The sequence below is a fragment of the Ursus arctos genome, unplaced genomic scaffold (genome assembly GCF_023065955.2).
Source record: "Ursus arctos isolate Adak ecotype North America unplaced genomic scaffold, UrsArc2.0 scaffold_2, whole genome shotgun sequence".
NCBI lineage: Eukaryota > Metazoa > Chordata > Mammalia > Carnivora > Ursidae > Ursus > Ursus arctos.
Genome location: NW_026622874.1, coordinates 60901159 through 60925621, shown reverse-complemented (window position 1 = coordinate 60925621; position 24463 = coordinate 60901159). Strand labels below are relative to the sequence as shown.

Here is a 24463-nt window from a genome sequence, read left to right as displayed (position 1 = left end):
AGCTCTTTCGTGTGAAGCACCGCGCAAAGGGCTGTAGGCACATCGTCTTTAATTCTCACAAAACTCCATCGCATATTCATTTATTTATTAAAAAGTATTTGTTGAACATTTTCTATGTGCTAGACACTGTGCTGGGTGCTTCCGGATACAGAGATAACATCATCGTGGTCCCCGTTCCTGGAGAGCATACGGTAGAGTAGGAGAAACAGACATTAAATACAAATAAATATTTAATGACATGTGATAAATGACATGGAAGATATGACAGAATAACAGGGGGTTAAGGTTAGGGTTAGCGTTCGGTACAGGGGTCTGAAGGTCGTTCTTGGAGGGGGGACATATATGCAGGGGGACCTGTAAGGAGGAACCAGACTGGCAGAGAAGGGTCCTCAGGCACATGTGGGTAAACTGTCTCCTCTGATGGGGGGGGGCGCTGAAAGAGAATCAGAGAAGCCAAATCAGAGAGGGGGCGGAAGGAGACGTGATGGCTGAGGTTGCAGATGGCTCAGGCCATCCAGAGCCACAGAGACTCAGTTTCTTTCCGAGTGCCTGGGAAGTCTTGTAGGGTCGATTTAAAACAGACAAGTGAAGGATCTGATTTATATTAAAAATATTACTCCCCCTGTCTTGTAGAGAATGGATCGGAGGGAGATAAGAACAAAAATCGGGGAAGTGTGTTTGGAGCTTACTGTCCTATTCCACGTTGGAGGTGATGATGGGTTAGCACAGGGCGGAGGTTAAAGGACTGGTGAGAAGTGGGTCGGTCTACAATATGTATTCAGAGGTAGAGTCCAAAGGGCCTGGTGATAGAACAGCTGAAGTCAAGGCTAACTCCGGTTCCTGGTTTGAGGAACAGGCCGATCCCCATTTTTTAGTCTAGGAGACCAGAGCTCAAGGGTTTCAGAACACGTCCCAGGAGATATGTCTAGTCAATGACGCGTGAGGATTTCGGACAAGGCCCGTCCAATTCCAGAGACATCACACATAACAAACACACTGTTCTCTCTCCCAGTGAATCATAATCGGGCTGCTTTCTAGAAGGAGAGGAGTGGTTGTCTTCTGAATTATAATCCTCTGTCAAGCACAAAACTCCATCAGTTGCCAGAGAGAAAGTCAATGTCCAGGCTTGTTCACAGAAGCATTTTTTGGCCTGGAGCGAATTAGAAAATGTTATTTGGATCACACGCTGGAAATGATGTTATTCCTTAGACGTTTGACGTACTTAAGCAGGTTCTAGTCCGAAGAACTGCAAGTAATAAGCCTAAAGATTCAAATTCTGTTGCCAGGCAGAAACCAAGCTGGGTTCTCTCCCATGGGATCAGGAGAAGCTGTGTCATTCCTGGGCTCCTTTTGAGACCTCTCAGCAATTTAGATGACGCTGTCAAGCGCAGTTGTCCTGGAAGAAATAGGTTTACTCTAATGGAAAAAAGAGGAAAATGAATTCGGTTAGTAGGGACCAGAGATTCAGGCTACGGCTCATGGCTATGGAGAAGGCCTGGAGAGCACTGACTGGTAGATAAGGACATCGATAGCTAAGGCAAAGTTAAATTAAAAATTGAATTTAAAAAAATCTCATTAAATTCAGGAACATTGAAAACTTAGTTATGGGCGGTGACCCTGCAATACAAGACAGCTTCTTGGATATGTTTTGGTGATGTCCTGAGACTTTCTATAACCTGCTGCTATTCGTGTGTCTATAGAACGGCCCCTTTACTCGTACTTCACCTGTAAGCTTACCAGTCTGGGGAGAGAGGTAAGATGTGACAACAGGGGACAGTCACGGGCCTACCTCTTTGGACTGATGAACTGTGGAGTAAATGGTGGAGAAATCACTGCTTTTCACAGGTGTTGGGATATTTGTTTGCTGTAAAAAAAAAATAATCATATACATTTGGCTCACACAGACGAAGAGATATTCCTGCGTAGATAAATGCCGGGGGAAGACAATGTGATACAGAGCAATGATGTCAAAGTTCTTCAGGAGGAAAAGGCTACAGGCTATGTAGCAAGAGGAGCTGGAGACCAAACACCACTAGCTCTCCAACCTGAGAAGTTTAGTGACATTTCCTGAGGCCCACCCAGAAGCACAACCCCCCAGCCAACCAGTGGCTCGAGAGCCAGAAAGGGACAGGGCGATCTTGTCAGCAGGTGGTGGGAAGAAAAGGAAGCATTCTTCCCCGCGTCCGACCTGACTCTCCTGCCTCCATTGTAAGAACTGACTTCTATACCAGAATTATACAAAGTGTTGCATCTTTTGTCTGAGATCTTTACTAGCTATAAATGGAGGTATTGCCTGCTCCAGTTTGTCCCTGTGACTCGAATTGCCTTGTCATCATGCCATTGGGTTCTCCTCAAGCCTGAGGGACCGATAAGCGGGAGGAAGACCCAGTCTCAAGAATGGCTCTGCTTAGAATACAAAGTACAGTAATAACAGCAGAAGTCCCCTGTGCTCATAAGTTTTGACACTTAAAAGTTATTAAGGAATATTCAGGGTATTTTTTTTTAAGATTTTATTTATTTATTTGACAGAGATAGAGACAGCCAGCTAGAGAGAGAGAACACAAGCAGGGGGAGTGGGAGAGGAAGAAGCAGGCTCATAGCGGAGGAGCCTGATGTGGGGCTCGATCCCGGAACACCGGGATCACGCTCTGAGCTGAAGGCAGACGCTTAACGACTGCGCCACCCAGGCACCCCGAGGAATATTCAGGGTATTAATCAAAACCTCTGGAACTCTCCAAAGTATAATTTTTGCTAAAGAAGAAGCTAGCACATTTGCTGGAGATTAATGTATTGGTTTGTTGAGGGTGATTCATCTGGTCTTCAACAGGGCTTTGGAAAGGCGATAGAAACATTTGAACAAGTGGGAGTACCCCTTCTTGTTACCTCTCTTCAAGGAGCCTACCTTGTAAATAACTGATGGGCTGTGTGAAGGGACATTCACTTGGAGAATCTAAGATTTCTAGCTGGATCATTGCTCCCGTGAGTTGGCGAATGCTGAATTATCTTGGCTTACTTTTCAGAAGATGGGCGGTATTATTTAGAAATGTTCACCTGCAGGAGCTTTACTCTGGGGGTGGTGGGAAACTGCTGATGTGTGGCAGAGGCGTTCCTGGTGGCTGACCAAGGCCATCTGGCATGTTGCGGATGGGGGCTGAGGGTTGAAGCCTGCTCTTGCCTTTACTGTGTTCTACTGTTGCAAATCCTTGCCCCACTTCCCTCTTGAGAGACTGTTTCTGAGTTCCCCTATTTCCACTACTTCCAGGGTGAGAAATCCCCTGCTATAGAATTGTCTGCTCTGGAAACTCTCAGACTTAAATGAACTCTGATCCATTCAGCAAGTATTTACTGTGCATTGTGCTCAGGGAAGAGAGAGGAAGACGTAATTGTCACTTCAGGTAGCTTGTAATTAAGCTGAGAAGGGACAAGACTCACTGATGCATCATGCAGTTACAGGACCGTGTAAAGCAGGGTATGAACCGACACACCACGGGGCTTGAGCCCTGGGGGCTAGCTAGAGCCCACACACGAGGTCGTAGCTCCTGCCACTGCCTCCCCTCTCCTCGACGGCGTGCGTCATTGGGTTAGTCAGATGATTGTGGTGACAAGTTTGTGAATAAAGACTATAAAAACCATGCCAATGATGGAGTATAAAGCTGAAAGGACTCACCTTGTTTGGATGAGTGACACAAGCATACACGGTGTTCCCTGGAGAGACGGAGACATAATCTAAGTTCCTTATGGTGTCTGCTGTTAACACAAGAAGGCACAGTCAGTGTCCTGCTCCCCTGGGACCTCTGTCTACACCAGGGCACTTTTTGGGTCCAAAGAGGCAGTTGTTCAAGGCAGTGCCCTTCCCCAGGGTTCGTTCACTTTTGACAGTCTTTGAAGTTCTGGGCTGAACCAGAACCTTCTCAGCCATGTGCTCTATTTCTGACCTCATCTCCTGGGGGGATGTGGTCTAGAGGTACCCTAAAGCTTCAGAGTCTTCCTCTGGATTCACATTGGGCCAGGGAGCTCCTGGGACCAAAGAGCACAGCCTACACAAGGGCTAGAGAACCTTGTTGGCAAGCTTAGTGGAGCCAGATTATTTCACCTATATGATATTATTCAACTTCTCGGATTATATTATTAATGATTATACTATAGGTGATTATACTATGGATGATTATACTCTAGATTTATATTATATTATATTATATTATATTATATTAATTATATATGAGAAACTAGAGGCTCAGAAAGTTCAATTAACGTGGCACAAAGTCACGTGGGAATGATGGAATGGGAACTTAGATGTCTGCCTTCTGACTGAATCTACTGTTTGTCCTCTACACACGATGTCGTGTAGCTCTCACCCAGGAAATGAGACTCACAGCCAATCTGAAGCCAGTACCTGTGTTCCTGTCTCCATATCAGACTACCTGTTTGGACTGGGTCTACTCAGTATTCAAATCTTGGCTGAAAGAGTGATGGGCTCAAGAAGTTGGTCTTTGGACCTTGGACGCTCTGATCCCGTCCTTGCCCTGGATTTGTTGGCAGACCGGCCATGAGCCTTTCCCTGGCACCTGGTTTCTCATCAGCAGGGTGGGGAATGACCCTAATCCCACTCCAGGAAACTGCGTGAGTGACTGGTTTGCATACTTGTAAGGGACCCTTTAGGTCCCAGAGGGGACAGACATGCATAGTTACAGGTCAACTCCTTTTGCACCATCCGGTCCATCTGAGTAGTGACATTCTGACTCCCTCCTCTCTCATTATCCAGCCCTCTGACCAGCCCTTTTCCTCCTCCACTAGGCTCTCCCCATCTGTTTTATGATTAGGAGCTAAGAGTCTGCAAGCTCACCAGGACTCTGGGTTTGAGGAGTAGAGAAATGAAAGATGCCTAGAAAATAAAATCAGGGAAATTGAAATTTGTAAGTGTAGGGGGAGAGGCTCCCACACCCTACCCCAAGCCCACAGGTGGTGTCTCTCTAGAGGATGTGGTGGGGGGAGGGGCTGAAGGGGAAGGGCAGCCAGGCCTTGAGGCTTGGTCATGCATTTTCCAGTAGGACCCACCCCCCTTGGGAGATTAATAGGTGTGGGGTCACATCCCAGGGGGTGTGCCAGTGAACCACCCTCCCTCCCTTTACCTGTCCTCCACAAACAACCTTTTTTCCTCCAAACAAATAACCCTATCGTGATGATTATACACATCAAAATAGCTGTAACCACAATTATAATCCATTTGGTATCAGGGTGATTTTTCGTATTCAAAACACCTGAAAAAAGAAAAAAGAAGTTGCATTTGAGACACAGGAAGTGTTTTCCTCAAAGCCTCCCCTGAGCCTCTTCTAGGCCGCCTTTGGGGGCTGGCTAGGCTCTGGTTCTGGGTAGATTTTCTGAGAGTGGGAGTCCGTGTGGCAGACAGGGCAGGAGCCCGGTAGAGCCAGAGTGGGGAGCAGTTCTGACTCCCCAAGAACTTTGCTCCTGGGCTCTTCGTGGGCTGGAGGAAGGGTCGGGGGAGGGAGGGAGGGTGGAGAGGCCTCTGGAGGTAGTGAGAGGCACAGAGCTGCAGGAATGTCTGTCCTCTCCTAGCGGGGTTTGGCTGCCTCCCACTGGGCCACTGTTTTGGGGAATCACCTTGGGCAGGAGGGACACACCACAGCCCGCAGCTGCTCAAGGCTCTCAGAGGGACCTGAGACAGACTGTTACCTTTGCAGAGACTCTGGGTGGAGACAGAGAAGGCTATGCTGCTGACAGGATTCTCCGCTATGCAGGTGTACTTCTGGTCACTGGAATTCCTGGGGTCCCAGGAGATAGTGAGGTTTGCTTCCTTTATGGATGTGTTTCCTACCACGTGCCACCGTAACAAGCTGTCATTTGAATTCTCCACAGAGCAGGTCAGGTGTATCTCACAGGTCCCAATGTCAGACAGCCTAGTGTGATTGGTAATTCGTAAGTTCCTCAGTTGTCCTGTGTGCAGAGAAAAGACTCGAACTAACAACAAATGGCTTGGTTCAGCACTCCGTGAAAAATATCCTTCCCACCACAGAATGTTCCTGTATTCCACCTAACACTCTCCTGTTGGCCTAATTGATGGCCCCAAGGTCTGGGGTGACCACATGAGGAAGGGCACCAGCAGGAGCCAGAGGAGCCAGAGGGAGAAGTGGGTAGGGACACACTGACTAGGTAGATGATTCTGGGCGGCTCGATTGACTTTCTGGGCCTCAGTTTATTCCTGGTGTCCTTCCTAGCCTTGTACACGGACCTTGTGTGAAGACACAGGGGAGTTCAGCTGAGGGTCAACTCTACCTTAGCCAGGGCAGAAACCGGTAGACCAGACTCAAGAACCATGTTTTCTCAGCCGTCAGAATTCCCTAGCTGGGGAGGAAATTAAAAGCTGAACGTCCTTAAGGAACTGTATTTCTCACAAATCTGCAGGAATCCTGGGCCTCATGCTACCGGCTGCTGGCTCCCATGATGACAAAGTGACTGAGGTGGGACGCCAGCAAGACAGAGAGGGAAATGTTGAGAGCTTAAAGACTGGGAAAGGAGTGAAACTGAATGAGCAAGCAAGTCTAGGGAGCAAAGAAGTACAATACGTTCAGGCATGTGAGAGAACATCTGCTGTAGAAATTTCTGAGAGCAGAGACCAGAAAATACTGGCTATTAAGATGTCAGTAGCCTTGAATCAACAGGGACGTGGGAGCGATACAGAAAAGGCTACTGACCTGGACTTGGCCTGAGGGTAGCGGTGACCCAGGGAAGCACTGGATGTCTCCCACTGTCTGGTGGGAAGAGATTGAGGAATGCTCTAAGCTTCGTGAATGGAGTAGGAGGTGGGGCATATTTTGACAGAAAGGAGATGTCGTGTAATGGCAAGTGTTGGATTTGGAATTAGGAAGACCTGGGTTAGACTCGTGGCTTTGTCACTTACTGGTTACATGACGATGGATATGTTTGTAATCTCTCCAAGCCTCAGTTTCCTTATCTGTAAACCTGGGCAATAACACCAACTTCTTAGGGAATTATGAGGGTGAACTGAGACAGTGCCTAGCACAGCAATGGCCAATATGTGGCACGAATGCCACATTTCCCTCAACCTGTGTGCCTGGCTGACCTCAAAAATCTATCTGGTTACCTTTTTCCGCTTAAGGAATAGAAAACTGCCTACGTGACATTTCCTCTTGGATGTAATGTGTACCTCAAACTCAACATGTTCCAGAGGACTCCTGTTTTCCTCTCCCAAACCTGTCAGTCCGCTGTCTTCAGCACCCTAGTTGAAACCGCCTTTCCAGCCACTCAGGCCAAAAGCCCTGGAGCCACGCGTGACTCACCTTCTCATCTCATCCACACCAGGATATCCTGGTGGCTTTACCTCCAGACTATATCCTTTCTCCTTTCCCCCCCTGCTACCATCCTGGGGCAAAGCAGCAGTATCTCTTGCTTGGATTGCCACGGTGGCCTGCCTGGTACGCTGGCTTCTTCTGCTGGCCCCTGGAGTCTATTCTTAACAGCCAAAAGGATCCATTAAGCAAGTAAGTCAAGTCATACGACTGCTCTACAAAGCCCTCCGAAGGTTCTCATCTCACAGAAGAGAAGCCAAAGTCCCTGCGATGGCTCTCAGAGCCTTACCTGATGCGGTCCCTGCTTCTTTACTGACCTTGTTTCCTATTACTCTCCCCTCACTCTGCTCCTTGGTGTTGGACCCCCTTGGTGCTCTTTGAGCATGCCGGGTCCAGGGAATGCCTATGCTGGGAGGCTCTTCCTTCAAAAATCTGCATGGCTCACTCCCTCACCTCCAACAGGTCTTGGCTCAAATGCTATTTAGTCAGTGAGGCCTTTTATGACCACCCCATTTAGAACTCACCCCTGTTCCCTGGCACTCCTGATGTCAAAGGGCCCTGAGAAGGGATTGGCATTGAATCTGGGGAGTATGGTTATTGCAGAAGTCACGCTTGGTCTTCTAGAGAATGGCAGAAGGACATCGTCTCAACAAATATGAAGGAGCCTGATATGGGTCTATTCTCAGATTTTCGACTGGATGTCTCTCTTCTCTCCAGGATCCTAGCTCTGCTTTGGTGATCCTGGTCACCCTGAGGGATTGTGCTTGTTGTGGGTTGAATAATGACACCCCCCACCCCTCGGCTAAAAGATATCCCCATGTCCTAATTCCCAGAATGTTATTTGGAAAAGGGTCTTTGCAGATATAATTAAGTAAGATGAGGAGACGGGTGGGCCCTAAATCCAATGACAAGGGTCCTTGTAAGAGGAAAGCAGAGCGATATTTGAGACAGAAGAGGAGATCACACGGGGGGGGGGGGCAGACTGGCGTGATGCAGTCACAGACCAACAAACACCGCGGAATGCCAACAGCACCCGGAAGCCGGAAGAAGCAAAGAACAGATGGCCCGTAGGGCCTCCAGAGGGAGCGTGGCCCTGCCCACATCTGGATTTGGGACTTCTGGCCTCTGGAATTGAGAGAGAATAAAATTTCTGTTGTTGGGGCGCCTGGGTGGCACAGCGGTTAAGCGTCTGCCTTCCGCTCAGGGCGTGATCCTGGCGTTATGGGATCGAGCCCCACATCAGGCTCCTCCGCTATGAGCCTGCTTCTTCCTCTCCCACTCCCCCTGCCTGTGTTCCCTCTCTCGCTGGCTCTCTCTCTCTCTGTCAAATAAATAAATAAAATCTTAAAAAAAAAAAAAACCTCTGTTGTTGTAAGCCACCGGATTTGTGGTGTTTTGTTTTGGCAGCCCCAAGAAACTAATGCAGTTTGCCCCTTTGGTTGGAATTCCTGTTGCGGACTTTCTAGGCAATGCTCTTTCCTATCATGTTTACCTGTTCTGTGTCCTATTCCTTTAGGGACATGACTTTGACCAATCTAACATGGCAAATCCACCAAATATTCGTGGGATTCTAAAGGTTCACATGTAACCTTTTGTGGTGACATTTTAACTAAAGTGCTTTTTTTTTTTTTGGATTCCATGTCTTAACCCGAAAGACTCTGGGTGAATTTTAGATACCATGGATTCTGGAGTAGGTAAGAATTATAGAATCCCGGTGGCCTTTAGAGTTGCCAGTTTAATGCTTGACTCTCCTGTACGACATTCTCACCAAGTGATTATCTTAAAGCCGTTCATGGCATTTCTGAATATCACCGATTGCTAGAAGGATTTTCTTTTCTAATACTGACTCATAAACTGTCTCCTAGTTTCCATAATTTTATGTTGAGGATATGAGCCATCTGGGGAAAATATTGTTAGAAATTAAATAACCTTGGGACCCCTGGGTGGCTCAGTCGATTACGCGTCTGCCTTCAGTTCAGGTCATGATCCCAGGGTCCTGGGATCAAGTCCCACATCGAGCTCCTTCTCCCTCTGCCTCCCGCTTCCCCTGGTTGTGTGTGCTCTCCCTCTCTCCCTGACAAATAAATAAATAAATAAATAAATAAATAAATAAATAAAATCCTTAAGAAAAAAGAAGTTAAATAAGCTTGATAGAAAAGATCTTTCTTATTATCAGTTCATCCTTACAGAGCACTTTCTAGGTAGACCCCTGTTCTGTACACTGATCACTCCATGGGGTCAGACTGGCCTTTGTGTAAAGGGCGCTATCATGTTGGGTACTCTCCCACTTACTGTCTCCATGACCGTAGGCAGGCTGCTGGGACTGACTCGAGGCCTCAGGGGTAACGGTGGCACCTGCCTCATGGACTTATTGTGAAGAATATACTACGGATACAGGTAATACACCAGGTAACAGAGTCACAGCGACTCCGCTTCTATTACTTCCAGTACATTTCCGGTGGAGGGGGACGATTTTAGTGTGTGAGTGACAGTGATGTGATTTGAGGCCAGGAGTCACAAGACCTAGGTTCTATTCTCCACTCTGTCACTCATCGGCCGAGCAATGCCATTGACTTGCTTTCCTGCCAGACCTCAGTCGGACTGCAAATGCCACGCTCTTTACTCCTGGGCTACCGTGCACACTTGCGGGCACAGGACTGGACATCTGTGCTACCCTTCAGTCCATACACAATTACACCCCATGCTGTGACTCACTGAAGACCTGCAGAGTGTAACAGGAAAACTCGGTAGAGGTTTGCATGGTTATCTGGGCACAGTAAAGTCCTGCGTCTGCCGCCGTCAGGTTGCTGAGTAGTAAGGAGTAGTTCTCCATTATCTGCAGTCGATGTTTCCGTTCTGTGTCCGTCACCGAGACCCGCACGTCGGGAGCAGCTTTCGGCAATATGAAGGTGACAGATTTTCCATTGTGAAGCCAGGTGATGGACTGAATATCGTCACGTGCGGGAAGCTTCAGGGAAAGAGTTACTGACTCCCCCAGAATCCCATTCACCGTCAGTGGGTTGGCGCTGTCTTGTGGAGCTGAGTTCCCTGCAAACACAGAAGGGAAACGGCTATAACCATCCCCCTCTGCCCACTCCTTGCTCCCCACGCCCTTTCCCCCAACTCTGCCCGTCAGTTAGAGCCTGCTGATACTGATGCCCAGAGATACGAGCAAGAGAGACAGGGGTTAGCCGAAGCGTTGAAATGGACAATCCCAGAGGTTCCACCCCCAGCAAGATGTCTGGCGTTCTTGGAGAACGGGCAGTTGGCCCAGACGGTTCTGGCCCAGTCCACCCTCCCACACTGGTCGGTCACTCCAGAGTCATGGGCACAATATCTGAGTCCAACTTCTGAGTTCTCTGGGCAGGAGGTGGAGGGGGACAGGGAACTGCATCCACTCCCTGGCACAGGCTCCCGCAACCACAAGTCTTTGCTGATGAACTTACTGAGCAGTTACTGTGCTCAACATAGTAGGTTTGTGGGGTTTAGAGGACGGACGATAAGAATTTACAGCTCTTCTTACTCATTATTTCCTTTGATGCTGTTACAATTCTGGGAGGCAGGTAGGATGGATAGTACTATCTCCATTTATAGATGAAGGAACTGAGGCATAGAGAGTTTAATTCATTTCCCCGGGGTTGTCCAGCTAAAGAATAAGAGTCAGGATTCAAACCCAACTATTCTTTTTTTTTTTTTTTAAAGATTTTATTTATTTATTTGACAGAGAGAGACAGCCAGCGAGAGAGGGAACACAAGCAGGGGGAGTGGGAGAGGAAGAAGCAGGCTCATAGCGGAGGAGACTGACATGGGGCTCGATCCCAGAACGCCGGGATCACGCCCTGAGCCGAAGGCAGACGCTTAACGACTGAGCCACCCAGGCGCCCCTCAAACCCAACTATTCTGACTTCAGCCACTTTGTGCTCTTTTTATGATCCCAGAAGATACCTTTTCTACTCTCAAACAGATGATAGTCTAATCGAGGAGATAAAACTGATAAATATAAAGTAATAAATACAAGGAGCGACTGGGCGGTTCAGTTGGCTAAGCGTCTGACTACTGATTTTGGCTCAGGCATGATCTCAGGGTCGTGGGATTGAACCCCACATCGGGCTCTGCGCTCAGCGGGCAGTCGGCTTGAAGAATCTCTCCCTCTGCCTCTGCCCCTCCCCCTGCTCATGCGCACTCTCTCCATATCTAAAATAAAGAAATAAACCTTTTTTAAAAAAGTAATAAATATAACTTCAAAGGAAGAGATAATGGGCATATCCTCCTGAGCGTATCTCAGAGCCATTAATGTTTGAGCACAAAAGGTGAGATAGTCACAACGATTCTTAAAGAAGATGCTTCCTGGGGCACCTGGGTGGCTCAGTCGTTAAGCATCTGCCTTCGGCTCGGGGCGTGATCCCGGGGTCCTGGGATCCCTACTCCGCTGGGAGCCTGCTTCTTCCTCTCCCACTCCCCCTGCTGGTGTTCCCTCTCTCGCTGGCTGTCTCTGTCAAATAAATACATAAGCATCTTTAAAAAATAAAAATAAAATAAAATAAAGAAGATGCTTTCTTAGCGCCCTTTGCAAATACTGAGCACTTACCACGCCATTTTGCAGTCCTGGTCACCCGTTTGTCTAACTGACCCTTCCTTAAATATCTTTGTAGCTCAGCATTGTGCCCGACATGAAGTAGGATCTGGGAATGTTTGAGTGAATCAGGGAAGAAGTAACTGAAGCCATGACCCCAACCCTCTCCAGATCTCTTACTTCTCAGGGCAGACTCTGAGCAGGGAGGAAATACCTCTCGAGACCCTGACGCTCAGCTCCTGGGTGAGCTCACGTTTCCTCTCCCCTTCCTGGACTGTCACGTGGGTGCTGGGCACAGACGCACTGCACGCAGTCCCCTCTGTACCCCGGCTTTGCCATCAGGAGTTTAATGGGCCCTTGTCATCTGAACCCTTCTGCCCTCTAGGAACCACGTGGGTGAATATCACAAGCAAAATCTTGAGCAAAGATTCATTTGGCTTTTATTTTTACTATTGATTCCATTTAGTGAAAGTAAAAGCAGCAAAACGAATCTGCTACTAGAAGTCAGGACAGTGGTCACCTTTGAGGAGGAGGGAGAGCGCAGGTAGGAGGAAGCATCGACGGGGAATTCTGGAGTGCTGCTAATGTTCTATTTCTTGACCTGTGGCTGGATACACAGATTTATTCATTTTATGATAACTCATTGAGTTCACACTTAGGATTTGTACAGTTTTCTTGCTGTGTGTTATATTTCTTTTTTTTTTAATTTAAATTGATTAACATATAGTGTATTATTAGTTTCAAAGGGAGAGTATAGTGATTCATGAGCTGCATACAACACCCAGTGCTCATTACAGCAAGTGCCCTCCTTAATGCCCATCATTCAGTTAGCCCATCCCCCACTCCGCTCCCCTCCAGCAACCCTCAGTTTGTTTCCTAGAGTTGAGAGTCTCTTATGGTTTGTCTCCCTCTCTGATTTTGTCTTATTTTATTTTTCCCTCCCTTCCCCTATGATCATGTTTTGTTTCTTAAATTCCACATATGAGTGAAACCATATGAGAATTGTTTTTCTCTGACTGACTTATTTCCCTCAGCATAATACCCTCTAGTTCCATCCACGTCATTGCAAATGGTAAGATTTCATTTTTTTGATGGCTGAGTAATATTCCATCGTGTGTACATACCACATCTTTGATCTGTCAATGAATATCTTACAGAAAAATGACATTGGACCATTTTCCTACACCACACACAAAAATAAACTCAAAATGGATGAACGACCTCAATGTGAGACAGGAATCCATCCAAATCCTAGAGGAGAACACAGGCAGCAACCTCTTCGACCTCAGCTGTAGCAACTTGCTAGACATGTCTTCAAAGGCCAGCAAAACAAAAGCAAAAATGAGCTATCCGGACGTCATCAAGATAAAAAGCTGTTGCACAGCAAAGGAAACAGTTGACAAAACCAAAAGACAGCCGACAGAATAGGAGATATTTGCAAGTGTCTTATCAGATAAAGGGCTAGTATCCAAAGTCTATGAAGAACTTATCAAACTCAACACCCAAAAAACAAATAATCCAGTCAAGGAATGGGCAGAAGACATGAACAGACATGTCTCCAAAGAGGACATACAAATGGCCAACAGACCCCTGAAAAATGCTCCACATCACTCAGCATCAGGGAAATACAAATCAAAACCACAATGAGATACCACCTCACACCTGTCAGGCTAAAATTAACAAGTCAGGAAACAACAGATGTTGGTGAGGATGTGGAGAAAGGGGAGCCCTCTTACACTGTTGGTGGGAACGCAAGCTGGTGCAGCCACTCTGGAAAACAATATGGAGGTTCCTCAAAAAATTAAAAATAGAGCAACCCTGGAGCGCCTGGGTGGCACAGCGGTTAAGCTTCTGCCTTCGGCTCAGGGCGTGATCCTGGCGTTGTGGGATCGAGCCCCACATCAGGCTCTTCCGCTAGGAGCCTGCTTCTTCCTCTCCCACTCCCCCTGCTTGTGTTCCCTCTCTCGCTGGTTGTCTCTATCTCCGTCGAATAAATAAATAAAATCTTAAAAAAAAAAAAATAGAGCAACCCTGCGACCCCGCAATTGCACTACTGGGTATTTATCCAAAGGATACAAACACTGATGTGAAGGGGCCCCTTCATCGTAACGTTTATAGCAATGCCCACAACAGCCAAAATATGGAAAAAGTCGCTGGGTGTTCTATTTCAGTTAAAACTGTTAGAACAACAACAAAAACCAAACCAAACCAAACCAGTTACAATGGCCTATAAGGACCGAAACGATTTGCTCATTTTTAGCTCTCTGATTTAATTTCCTACCACTCTCCCGGACTGGTTCGCTTTGCTCGCACTCTGCTGGCCTGGCTCTTCCTTGAATAGACTGGGGCTTGTACACCTGCGCTTCCCTCTGTCTGGAAGCGCTCCTCCCACGTGTGCACGTGGCTCATTTCTCACCCGTGAAAGGTATTTAACGCACACATTCCCTCTCAGAGAGGATCACCCTTCTCTTACCACCAACCCTCACCCTCGTACATTCAGCGGCCTTTTTTTGAAATTTAAATTCAATTTAGCTACCATATACTGTATTATTAGTTTCAGGGGTAGAATTTAATGATTCATCAGCTGCATACAACACCCAGTGCTCATTATATCATGCGCCCTCCTTAGTGCCCATCACCCAGTTATCCCATCCTCCACCCACCTCCCCTCCAGTAACCCTCAGTTTGTTTCCTAGAGTTAAGAGTCCCTTATGGTTTGCCTCCCTCTCTGTTTTCATCTTATTTTATTTTTCCTTCCCTTCCCCTATGTTCTTCTGCTTTGTTTCTTAAATTCCATACATGAATGAAATCATATGGTATTTGTCTTTCTCTGACCAACTTATTCCCTTAGCATAATACCTTCTAGTTCAATCCACGTCGTTGCAAAAAGCAAGATTTCTCTTTTTCATGGCTGAGTCACACTCCATTGTGTATATATAGACCATATCTTCTTTATCCAGTCATCTGTTGATGGACATCTGGGCTCTTTCCATACTTCGGCTATTGTGGACATTGCTGCTATAAACATTGGGGTGCTTGTGCCCCTTCGAATCACTATGTTTATATCCTTTGGGGTAAATACCCAGTAATGGAATTGCTGGGTCATAGGGCAGCTCTATTTTTGACTTTCTGAGGAACCTCCATACTGTTTCCCAGAGCGGCTGCACCAGCCTGCATTCCAATCCTTGTACATTCAGCTGCCTTCGAATTTATTTTTCTCCATAATGCTTACCATCTAGCATACGTCATAATTTGCATTTTTTAAAAATTCTCTCTTCCACTAGAATGTAAGCGCCATGAGAGCAAAGAATTTTGTGTCTTTTTCATGGTTGTGACCACTCTTTTTTTTTTTTTTTTAAAGATTTTATTTATTTATCCGACAGAGATAGAGACAGCCAGCGAGAGAGGGAACACAAGCAGGGGGAGTGGGAGAGGAAGAAGCAGGCTCATAGCGGAGGAGCCTGATGTGGGGCTCGATCCCATAATGCCGGGATCACGCCCTGAGCCGAAGGCAGACGCTTAACCCCTGTGCCACCCAGGCGCCCCGGTTGTGACCACTCTTGACCAAAGCTTGGCACGTGGTAGGCACATACTACTCAACCAATGAGCAGCTGCTGAGGACACTCCATTCTTTCTCTTTGAGGTTCTCTGTTTAGGATATTAAGGAACAGTGTCTCTTTTGTAAGGAGTCTGGGCATACCTGAGGCCCAAGGACTCCCTAGGAACTGTTGCCTCCCTGCCTAGCACATTCCTTGAAGTCTCCTTTGTTTTTTGTAGACAGCAATTAGGCATTTAACAAGTCACTCTTTCTACTATTTGCGCTGTTCCATGTTAATTCAGTAAGCGAGGCTATAGAAATCATGGCATTCAGACCGTATGTATTAGATCCCTTTGACCGACCAACTTCGTGGCTGAAGATTGGCAACATGAACAGGAAATGTTGGTCCTCTGCGCTCACCATGTGGGAGAGGAGCCTGGCAGGTAAGGGAGTAGTTTCGGCGCAGTGACCTCGCCCTTGAGCTGGGACGGGGCTGACCTCTGCTTGCCTCGTACCTGGCGCACTCGGTACCAAGTCCTTCTTTCTTTCTGTCATAATTATGAGATTGTTTTCCTGTCTTTTCCAGAATCTTGAGGACAGGGATTGTGCTTATTATCTCCGTATCCCTAGTGCTTAGCACACTTTCTAGCTCCATACATGTCGAAGCAATAGAGGTGCATGCCCCGTGGGAGCACAGGGAAGTGAGCGTCGGGGGCCGGGGGAGTGAGGGGTTGTCAAGGAGCACTTCTCAGGGGAGATAACATTGTCGCAGTGTTTTGAATAAAAGCGACAGGTTCCCAGAGCTCAATTATTTGTAATTCTTCCAAGAATGCCCTGCTCTTTCTCTGCTCTGCTGTTCCTTTTGCCTGAAATGCCCTTCCTCGCCTTTTCCACCTGGTGAGCTCCGAGTGATCCTTCAAGGATGAGCTCAAATACCTGCTTGCCTCTGCTTCTATTTGTGGAGAGTTTGCTTGGGTACAGGGGGACGAGAAAGGGGTCTGTGACAGAAGAGACAAAGTAGAAGAAGGTGGAGAAGGGGAAGGTAGAGGCCCCCGAAAGTCTACGGAAAAAAAAAAAAAGGCTGGAGGCATTTTGCTTCTGGAAGGTGAGGAAGTTACAGACAATGTTCCAAAGCCCTTCTGTGAGACTTTGGGCACAAGGAGAGCTGCTTCAGGGCCCAGATGGTGTGACTTGGCCACCAGGGAGAACCCCACAACCCAAGAAACTCCTCAAAACTTCTGCCGAGCTATCAATTTGATCTTTTAGAAACTAGCTAAAGAATTGCTGGAACAGGAAAAGAACTGTTTTGATCCCCCCTGCCCCCCACCTCCAGGCCCCAGGACAGGTCTGGGCAGATAACTCATAAAGTGCCCAATGGTTACCTCAGCTTCATCATAATGTTAAAAATCCCTGCCCTGGGAGAGCATAAGCCTCATTGGCATAACGTACAACGTATGTATAGGCGTGTTTTCTGAGTGTGCACGTGCAACTCCATGCCTGCCCATTACACGCGATGAGGAGGAGCTCTCCCTCTGAATATTCATCCCAGCCCCCAGTGGGAGGAGCCTGCTTATCTACACATTTAATGCCATCTCTACCAAAATACCAACAGCATTTTTCACAGCACTAGAACAAACAGTCCTAGAATTTGTAGGGAACCACAAAAAACCCCGAACAGCCAAAGCAATCCTGAGAAAGAAGAACAAAGCTGGAGGAATCACAATTTCAGAGTTTGAGATAAACTACAAAGCTGTAGCAACCAAAACAGTATGACACTGGCACAAAAGAGACACATAGATCAATGAAACAGAATAGAGCTCCCAGAAATAAAGCCAGATATATGGTCAACTAATCTTCAACAAAGGAAGCAAGAATATACAATAGGGAAAAGACAGCCCCTTCAACAAACGGTGTTGGGAAAACTGGACAGCTACATGCAAACAATGACACTGGACCACTTTCTTACACCATACACAAAAATAAACTCAAAATGGATTAGGACCTAAATGACCTGAAACCAGAAAATTCCTAGAAGAAAACACAAGCAGTAATCTCTTTGTCATCAGCCATAGAAACATTTTGCTAAATATGTCTCCTTCGGCAAGGCAAACAAAAGTAAAATTAAACAACTGGGGCTATACCAAGAGAAAAAGCTTTTGCATAGTGAAGGATACCATCAACAAAACAAAAAGACAACCTACCGATGGGAGAAGATATTTGCAAATAATATACCCGATAAAGGATTAGTATGCAAAATATATAAAGAACTTATATATATATAAGGATTAGTATGCAAAATATATAAAGAACTTATAACTTACACAACTCAACGGCCCCCAAACAAATAATCCAATTAAAAAATGGGCAGAAGACATGAACGGACATGTCTCCAAAGAAAACATCCAAATGGCCAACAGACACATGAAAAAATGCTCCACATCCCTCGCCATCAGGGAAATACAAATCAAAACCACAATGAGATACCACCTCACATCTGTCAGAAGGGCTAAAATCAAAAGCACAAGAAATAACAAGCGTTGGTGAGGTTGTGGAGAACAAGGAGCCCTCCTGCACTGTGGGTGGGAATGCAAACTGGTGTAGCCATTGCGGAAAACAGTATGGGGGTTCCTTAAAAAATTAGAAATAAAATTATATGACCCAGTAATTTCACTACTGGGTATTTACCTAAAGAAAATGAAAATACTAATTCTAAAAGATACAGGAACCACTGCATCTTTAATTGCTGCATTTACCAGAGCCCTGACACAGAAGCGACCCACGTGGCCACCCACAGATGAACGGATTGAGAAGGTGTGGTGTACACACACACTGGAATATGACTCGGCCTTGGAAAGAATGAAATCTTGCCATCTGCAACAGCATGGATGGATCTAGAGGGGATTATGCTAAGTAAAATAAGCCAGGGAGAGAAAAACAAATACCGTATGGTCTCACTCATACGTGGAACTTAAGGAAGAAAACAAAGAAGAAAAGAGACAAACCAAAAAGCAGACGAGAGAGAACAAACTGCTGGTTACCAGGAGGTGGGGCGGGGGGCGGTAAAATAACTGAAGGGGATTCAGGATACACTTACCATGATGAACACGGAGTTATATATACAATTGTTAAATCACTATATTATACACCTAAAACTAATATAACACTGTATGTTAATTATACTTGCATTTTTAAAAATTGACTTAAAAGGAAAAAAAGGAGCTGCTTACTCCCGTTTGGGGGAGTCACAGCTTTGGAACTCATGTTCTCTTTATTTGCTGCAAATACAGAAGACTTCACAAGGCCACTCCAGCTCTGTAGTCTCTCTCAATCACCCACGTTGGTCCAGTAACAAAGTCTGGTGACCCAGATGGGACTCTCGTCCTCCTGAGGTTCTGCCCTCCAGGTCCCTGGTTTCCGATGAGCAGAGCCGAGGGCAGTGGCGGCTCGTCCTGGGCTAACGCGTTCAAGCTCCGGGGCCTGGGCCAGGAGTGGATTCCTTGCGGGTCTCTCCCTCCTTGGTGCCTCTAACCACCGCCAGCGTTGGGCCATCCCCTGAAATCCAGCGGCCGCACTGGCTATCTTTACAATGATCCCTGCTGGCATAAGCTGGGTCTACAGCACAGCTTTTAGAGGTAAATGAGATTGTCTCACCGAGTCTGAGTAAATCGGGAGAAAACAGAAAGATGGCATCACCGGGCTCCTCGGGAGGCTTGGACGCCCCAGGCTGGTGAAACGGGAACGGGGGCGCTCGTTTAAAGACTAGTCAGGGGATAAAGTTGTTTGGTCCCTTTGTCGGGGACTCTGGGCACAGTTGTTCCGTTACCTGGTGCTTAGGGTCTGGGAGATAGCCAGACGTCTCCGTCCTGGCTGATCTAATTCTGCGTCATATGTTTTTAGTCAGTAGGCTGTGGCTGGCTGTTTGGATGGCCACCCTGGCTGCTTGTTCTTTGTGTAGCTTGTCCTTCCTTTCTTTTCTTTCCCGGCGATCTGTAAGTAGGGAACCTCGGTTCTCCGGTTTACCTTCGCTGTGACTAACTGATAAGATAGACACCCCAGAGTCCTTGGCAGTCTCCGAACATCTTTTAAGCCACTGGGGCACCTTTCTTTCTCTAGGTTTTTTCTGAAGGACAAGCCACTGGAGTCTTAAATATTCTGTGAGCAAATGGTGTGGCATTTGTGTCACCGCTACTCACTGTGAACTCCCTTTGTAAGTTAGAAGAAGACTCTAAGGGGGCGCCTGGGTGGCACAGCGGTTAAGCGCCTGCCTTCGGCTCAGGGCGTGATCCTGGCGTTATGGGATCGATCCCCACATCAGGCTCCTCCGCCATGAGCCTGCTTCTTCCTCTCCCGCTCCCCCTGCTTGTGTTCCCTCTCTCGCTGGCTGTCTCTGTCTCTGTCAAATAAATAAATAAATAAAACCTTAAAAAAAAAAAAAAAGAAGAAGGAGACTCTAAGGAAGATTCCCAGAACACGGGACAAGTTCCACCCCGAGGGAAAGCCTGTGGGCTGTAGTCTCCAGAACTGGAAGGTTTTGGATCCTCTCCCTGGACTCAGAAGCAAGTGATCTTTTGCAACACAGCCTGGCCACAATATACAGTAGAGGGTGCAATAAAGTGGCCAGAAAACGGAACTTTAAAATTCAAGACCACACTGCGATTGAAACTATTTTGTAGAAAAGTAAGAAAATGGGGAGAGATCCCATACGTTCAATGCTTTATGCCACTATATCGAAATGAAGGTTTACAAAGGAAATGGAAAATTTGTAAGATAAAGGTGGAACCTAAAACCTCCAAAAGACTTCCCGTTATTAGATCTGATGAAGAACTCTGCCTCTAAGTCCGAAGACATAAAGCTAGAAACCATTTGCCTCAAATCCCTTCTACATTTCCATAAGTCGCAATAAACCTCCGCCTTATTTCCCCCGTACCCAGATCCTTAGGGACACCCAGACCCCAATTCCTCCAACCCCATCAGTGCTAACCCCCGATTTCTCAGTAACACCCCCAAGCGGTCCCTGATGTCTCCTCCCTTACCAGATAGCACTACTAGATTAGGGACCTGCTTCCAGCCTGGGGCCGGAATATTCCCATTTAGACAGGTCCCTAAAGGTGACAGACGTCTCATTAATGTGCGTGTCCTCTTTTCAACATCAGACCTGTGCGGCTGGTAGGCGCACCAGGGGACTATGAGCTGATCTGGCTGAATTCATAAATTTATGCATATTTTCTATGCACAGTCCGGTCTGGGGGGAAGCCAAGCTTTACTAACCATCCTCCTAGAGGCAGAAGAAAAGTCTGGGTGGCGGCAAAAGCCAGAGAAGGGGCTGAAAGGGACCGTCACCCTGGGTTGTATTCTCCGAGACGGAGCGAGGAGGCAGTGCCAGGAGCTGACCCTCGGTGGGATCCTAACTCCTTAGACGGAAGAGAGGGTTTATAGGGCTTTTCCGGAGCCTACTTTTGAAAGCTATGCAAGAAGTAAGTGGACCTCCTATAGACTGATCCACATTGCCGGAGTCCCAGGGGACAAGTGAAAACCCACCCGCCAGCTCAGGCTGCTGGATAGTCTGAGATGGCATACACACTGGGACCTCAAGGCCCGAGGTAGCCAAAGTGGTCCTTAAGACCCATTTCCGATCTCCAGGTGCCCCAGAAATCCGTAGGAAACTTCCAAAATGGGCCATAGGTCCGGACACTGACTCTGCTCGGCTAGCAGAGGCAGCCCTTGGGGTGTCCGGTAGGGAGGGGGTGGGGCGGGGCGGGGGGGGGGTGGAGTTGCGAGGAGAGAGGTCGAGAAAGCTGAAAGGTGAGCTGCCTTCTGGCAGTGGTGCTCCAGGCCACTCGAGGTACCCAGGGTCAGGAAGGAAGACACCCACGAAGACACCCTGACCCCCACCCCCAACCCGTGGGATCAAGAGGCCGCTGACAGAGTTGGGTTACAGTCAGGGTGCTTACTGTAAACAGGAAGGGCAATGGAAACAGAACTACTCACCGCCCCCAAAAGGAGGATGGGCAAAACTGAATCATCCCAGCTGCCCCTCCACGATGATGGGGTGTGATGGGGCCATGGGGCTCCCTGGCCGGCTTCAGACAACCAGATCCTCGTTTCCCATGAGGAGCCCTGGTGACCCTCACAGTGGGAGGAGTGTGGGTGGAACTGTCACTTAATACTGGAACCACTTTCTCTGTGTGGAGCACCCAGAAGGGTAGCCTTTCTAACACTCAATGTAATATAAAAGGAGTCTCGGGAAGAGGAGAAACCAAGAGATTTCTGGAGACTCTGACCTATGGCATAGGATCAAAATGACAAAAGCACTCTTTTCTTTATGCAGCAGAACGTCCGGTTCCTCCTTTAGGGGGAGACATCTTCTCCAAATTGGGAGCCTTAATCAGCTGGGAGCAGGACAGGAGAGAGAGCCAAGTGTCCAGGTCCCGGGGGCTAAACTCACCGCTGTCCTACACGGTCTGCCAGGGTCTGAGGGGAAGACAGAGTATTTTAAGCCAGGTTAACCTGCAGGTCTGGGCACAAGGATGAGTGGGATGTGCCCCCAGTGCCACACTCGTGATGGTGGAATTAAAACAGATGGATCGGGCGCCTGGGTGGCTCAGTTGGTTAAGCATCCGCCTTCAGCTCAGGTCATGATCCCGGGGTCCTGGGATCGAGTCCCACATCGGTCTCCTTGCTCAGTGGGAGCCTGCTTCTCTCTCTGCCTCTTCCCCTGCTTGTGCTGGCTCTCTCTCTCTGTCAAATAAGTACATAAAATCTTAAAAAAAATAAAACCGATCGATCATTGGCTAGGGGTAAGGCAACACCCCTTAAAACCAGAAGCTTTTTATAAAGGGGTCTTCTGGGTAAAAAATAGATTCTTAGAGCAAGGGTTGAGCAGGCCACGCAGATCCCCACTCAATACCCCAGTTTACCGTTAAAAAGCCAGGGAGCAAGGAACAGATCATTCAAGGCCTCTAAGCTGTTAATGAGGCTACTTGAGACGTACGTCTGTCGAGCCCTATCAGCTGATCCACCAAGTAATAGTAAATATTACACTGCATTAGATTTAAAGAAGGCCTTTTTCTGCTCCCCACCAGATTCGGAGTCCCAAGAATTATTTGCCTTTGAGTGGAAAGACCTCGGCCCCCCAGCAAAACCATACTGCTGGACCGGTTTACATCAGGGATTTTAAAAAATTCCCCTACTCTCTCTGGAGAAATCCCAGAACAAGCCTTAAAAAAGGGAACTCTAGAAAACAGCACTCTCGTGAATGCATGGGTGGTGTTGCAAAAGCCAGCCTCACTCAGGGTCTTCTGACAAAAATGCTAGATTCCTGTTAAATTTCCGAGCCAGCAAGGGGTACTGGTATCAAAAGACAAGGCTCACAGTGCTAAGGAAACTGTAAAAGGCTGGGGCTCCTTATTTCTAAGGGGGCCACAAGGTCTTCCTCGTGAAAGAGAAAGCGGAGTGTCAGCCGGCCTCACCAAGGACCCACAAGCAAGTGTGCGGGATTTGGGGAATGGCTGGGTTTGGCCGCATCTGTGTTCCTGACTTTGGGCTAAGTGTGAAATCCCTTTACGATGAGTTTCAGGGACCTGAGACCAACCCATCTGAGTGGGATAAAGCCTGTGATCAAGCTTTCATTAGACTGAGAGCCCTCCTTCCAGAAACCCCAGCCTTAGCGTTACCAGGCCTTGAAAGGCCGTTGGATTTATATGTACAGGGAAGACAAGGAGTGGCCGTGGGGGTGTTAACCCAAACGCTGGGGGCCTTGAAGAGAAGGGTAGCTTATTTCTCTAAAGAGTCGGACTCCCTGCCTGAGAGCTGTGGCAGCCACAGGCCCTTCGATCAGAGAGGCAGAGAAAACCTATGGGTCAGCCTGCAACAGTCTGGACCCCACACCTGGTCTCTGGTTTATTGGAAACCGAAGGACCTCTGTGGCTACTCCGACACAGAATACGGCGCTATCAGGCCGTGCAGCGAGGCCCCCCTCGGCGACAGCTGAAGCCATGTCACGCTTGACACCCAGCCACTCGACTTCCGGACCTGATCCACCGACTACCCACAGTGGCCCAGAAGTGACGGATCAAGGGTACTCTATCCAGTCCCAGAGATCTCCGGAGCAGAGCCCCGTCCCATGCAGACGGAGGCTGGTTTGTAGCGGTTTCATAGAAAAAGGGGCATGACCCTAACCACTCTTGTGGAGGCCGAGAGGCTGGCCCCAGGCTCCTCCGTCCAAAAGGCAGACAGAATTGTGCTAAACAGAGCTTTAGAATTGGGTCAAGAGAAAGGGCTACCTATTCACACCGATTCTAAATACACCTGCTCTGTCATCTGTGCTCCTGGAGAAATAGGGAAAGAAAGCGGGTCCTTAAATGCTGGAAAGAAAGGAATCGAATATGGCAAAGAAATCCACAGGCTGCTGGAAGCAGGGCAAAGCCACCACAGATGGCAGTGGGGCAGTGACTGTAAGGGCCACCAGAAAGGAAATTCAGAAGTCATACAGGGAGGCTGTTTGGCGGACGCAGGCATGGAAAGGCCTGCTAGACCAGGGGAGACTTTGCAGCGGCCATTACGCCCTTCCTTGCCTCTTTATCAGTCCACCTAGTCCTATGATGAAAGAGAGGAGGGAGCAAAAATGGGCTCCCCGTGGTCCCTGATAAGCAGAGATTGGATGACAGAGAGCAGTGGGAAAGTCCGGGCACCCAAGCAAACTGTCTGGGGGTTCCTAAGAGCGCACACGATTCAACCCATGATGGCAAAGAAGCTTCTGCCCGTGGTTAGCAAAGATGGTAGACATCCCGAGGATGAAAGAGATTAGTAAAAGGATAGCAAATCGGTGTGTCTACTGCCAGACAAATAATGTGCAAGCCAGGCCTCTGGTACCCCCTTTAGCCGCAGCAACTCAGACTGGGGGGCACCCCCAGGGGAAGTAAATGCATGTTGCTGTCATGCGGTAGCACCTGGGGTTCAAATACCTCTTGGTGTTTGTGGATACAGTCACTGGATGCATGGGGCCTCTCCCTGTGGGACAGAAAGGCC

The 24463-nt window shown here is 47.8% G+C and overlaps 1 protein-coding gene across 3 annotated transcripts in view; it reads right to left on the bottom strand.

The window, feature by feature from the left end:
• Positions 1 to 71: 71 nt before the first annotated feature.
• SLAMF6 (SLAM family member 6) overlaps positions 72 to 24463 on the bottom strand; it is a 33281-nt gene continuing 8889 nt past the window's right edge. The window contains exons 2-8 of one of the 3 annotated variants that reach the window (XM_048225228.2): positions 10041 to 10373; positions 5692 to 5952; positions 5130 to 5258; positions 4844 to 4882; positions 3668 to 3747; positions 1790 to 1864; positions 72 to 1416 (exon numbers count right to left, since the gene is read on the bottom strand). In XM_048225228.2, the coding sequence (XP_048081185.2) occupies positions 1369 to 1416; positions 1790 to 1864; positions 3668 to 3747; positions 4844 to 4882; positions 5130 to 5258; positions 5692 to 5952; positions 10041 to 10373 (965 nt within the window). In that variant the 3' untranslated portion in view covers positions 72 to 1368. Of the gene's footprint in view, positions 1417 to 1789; positions 1865 to 3667; positions 3748 to 4843; positions 5259 to 5691; positions 5953 to 10040; positions 10374 to 24463 lie in introns of all 3 variants that reach the window. The other 2 variants (XM_057315551.1, XM_057315550.1) reach the window with 2 other exon arrangements.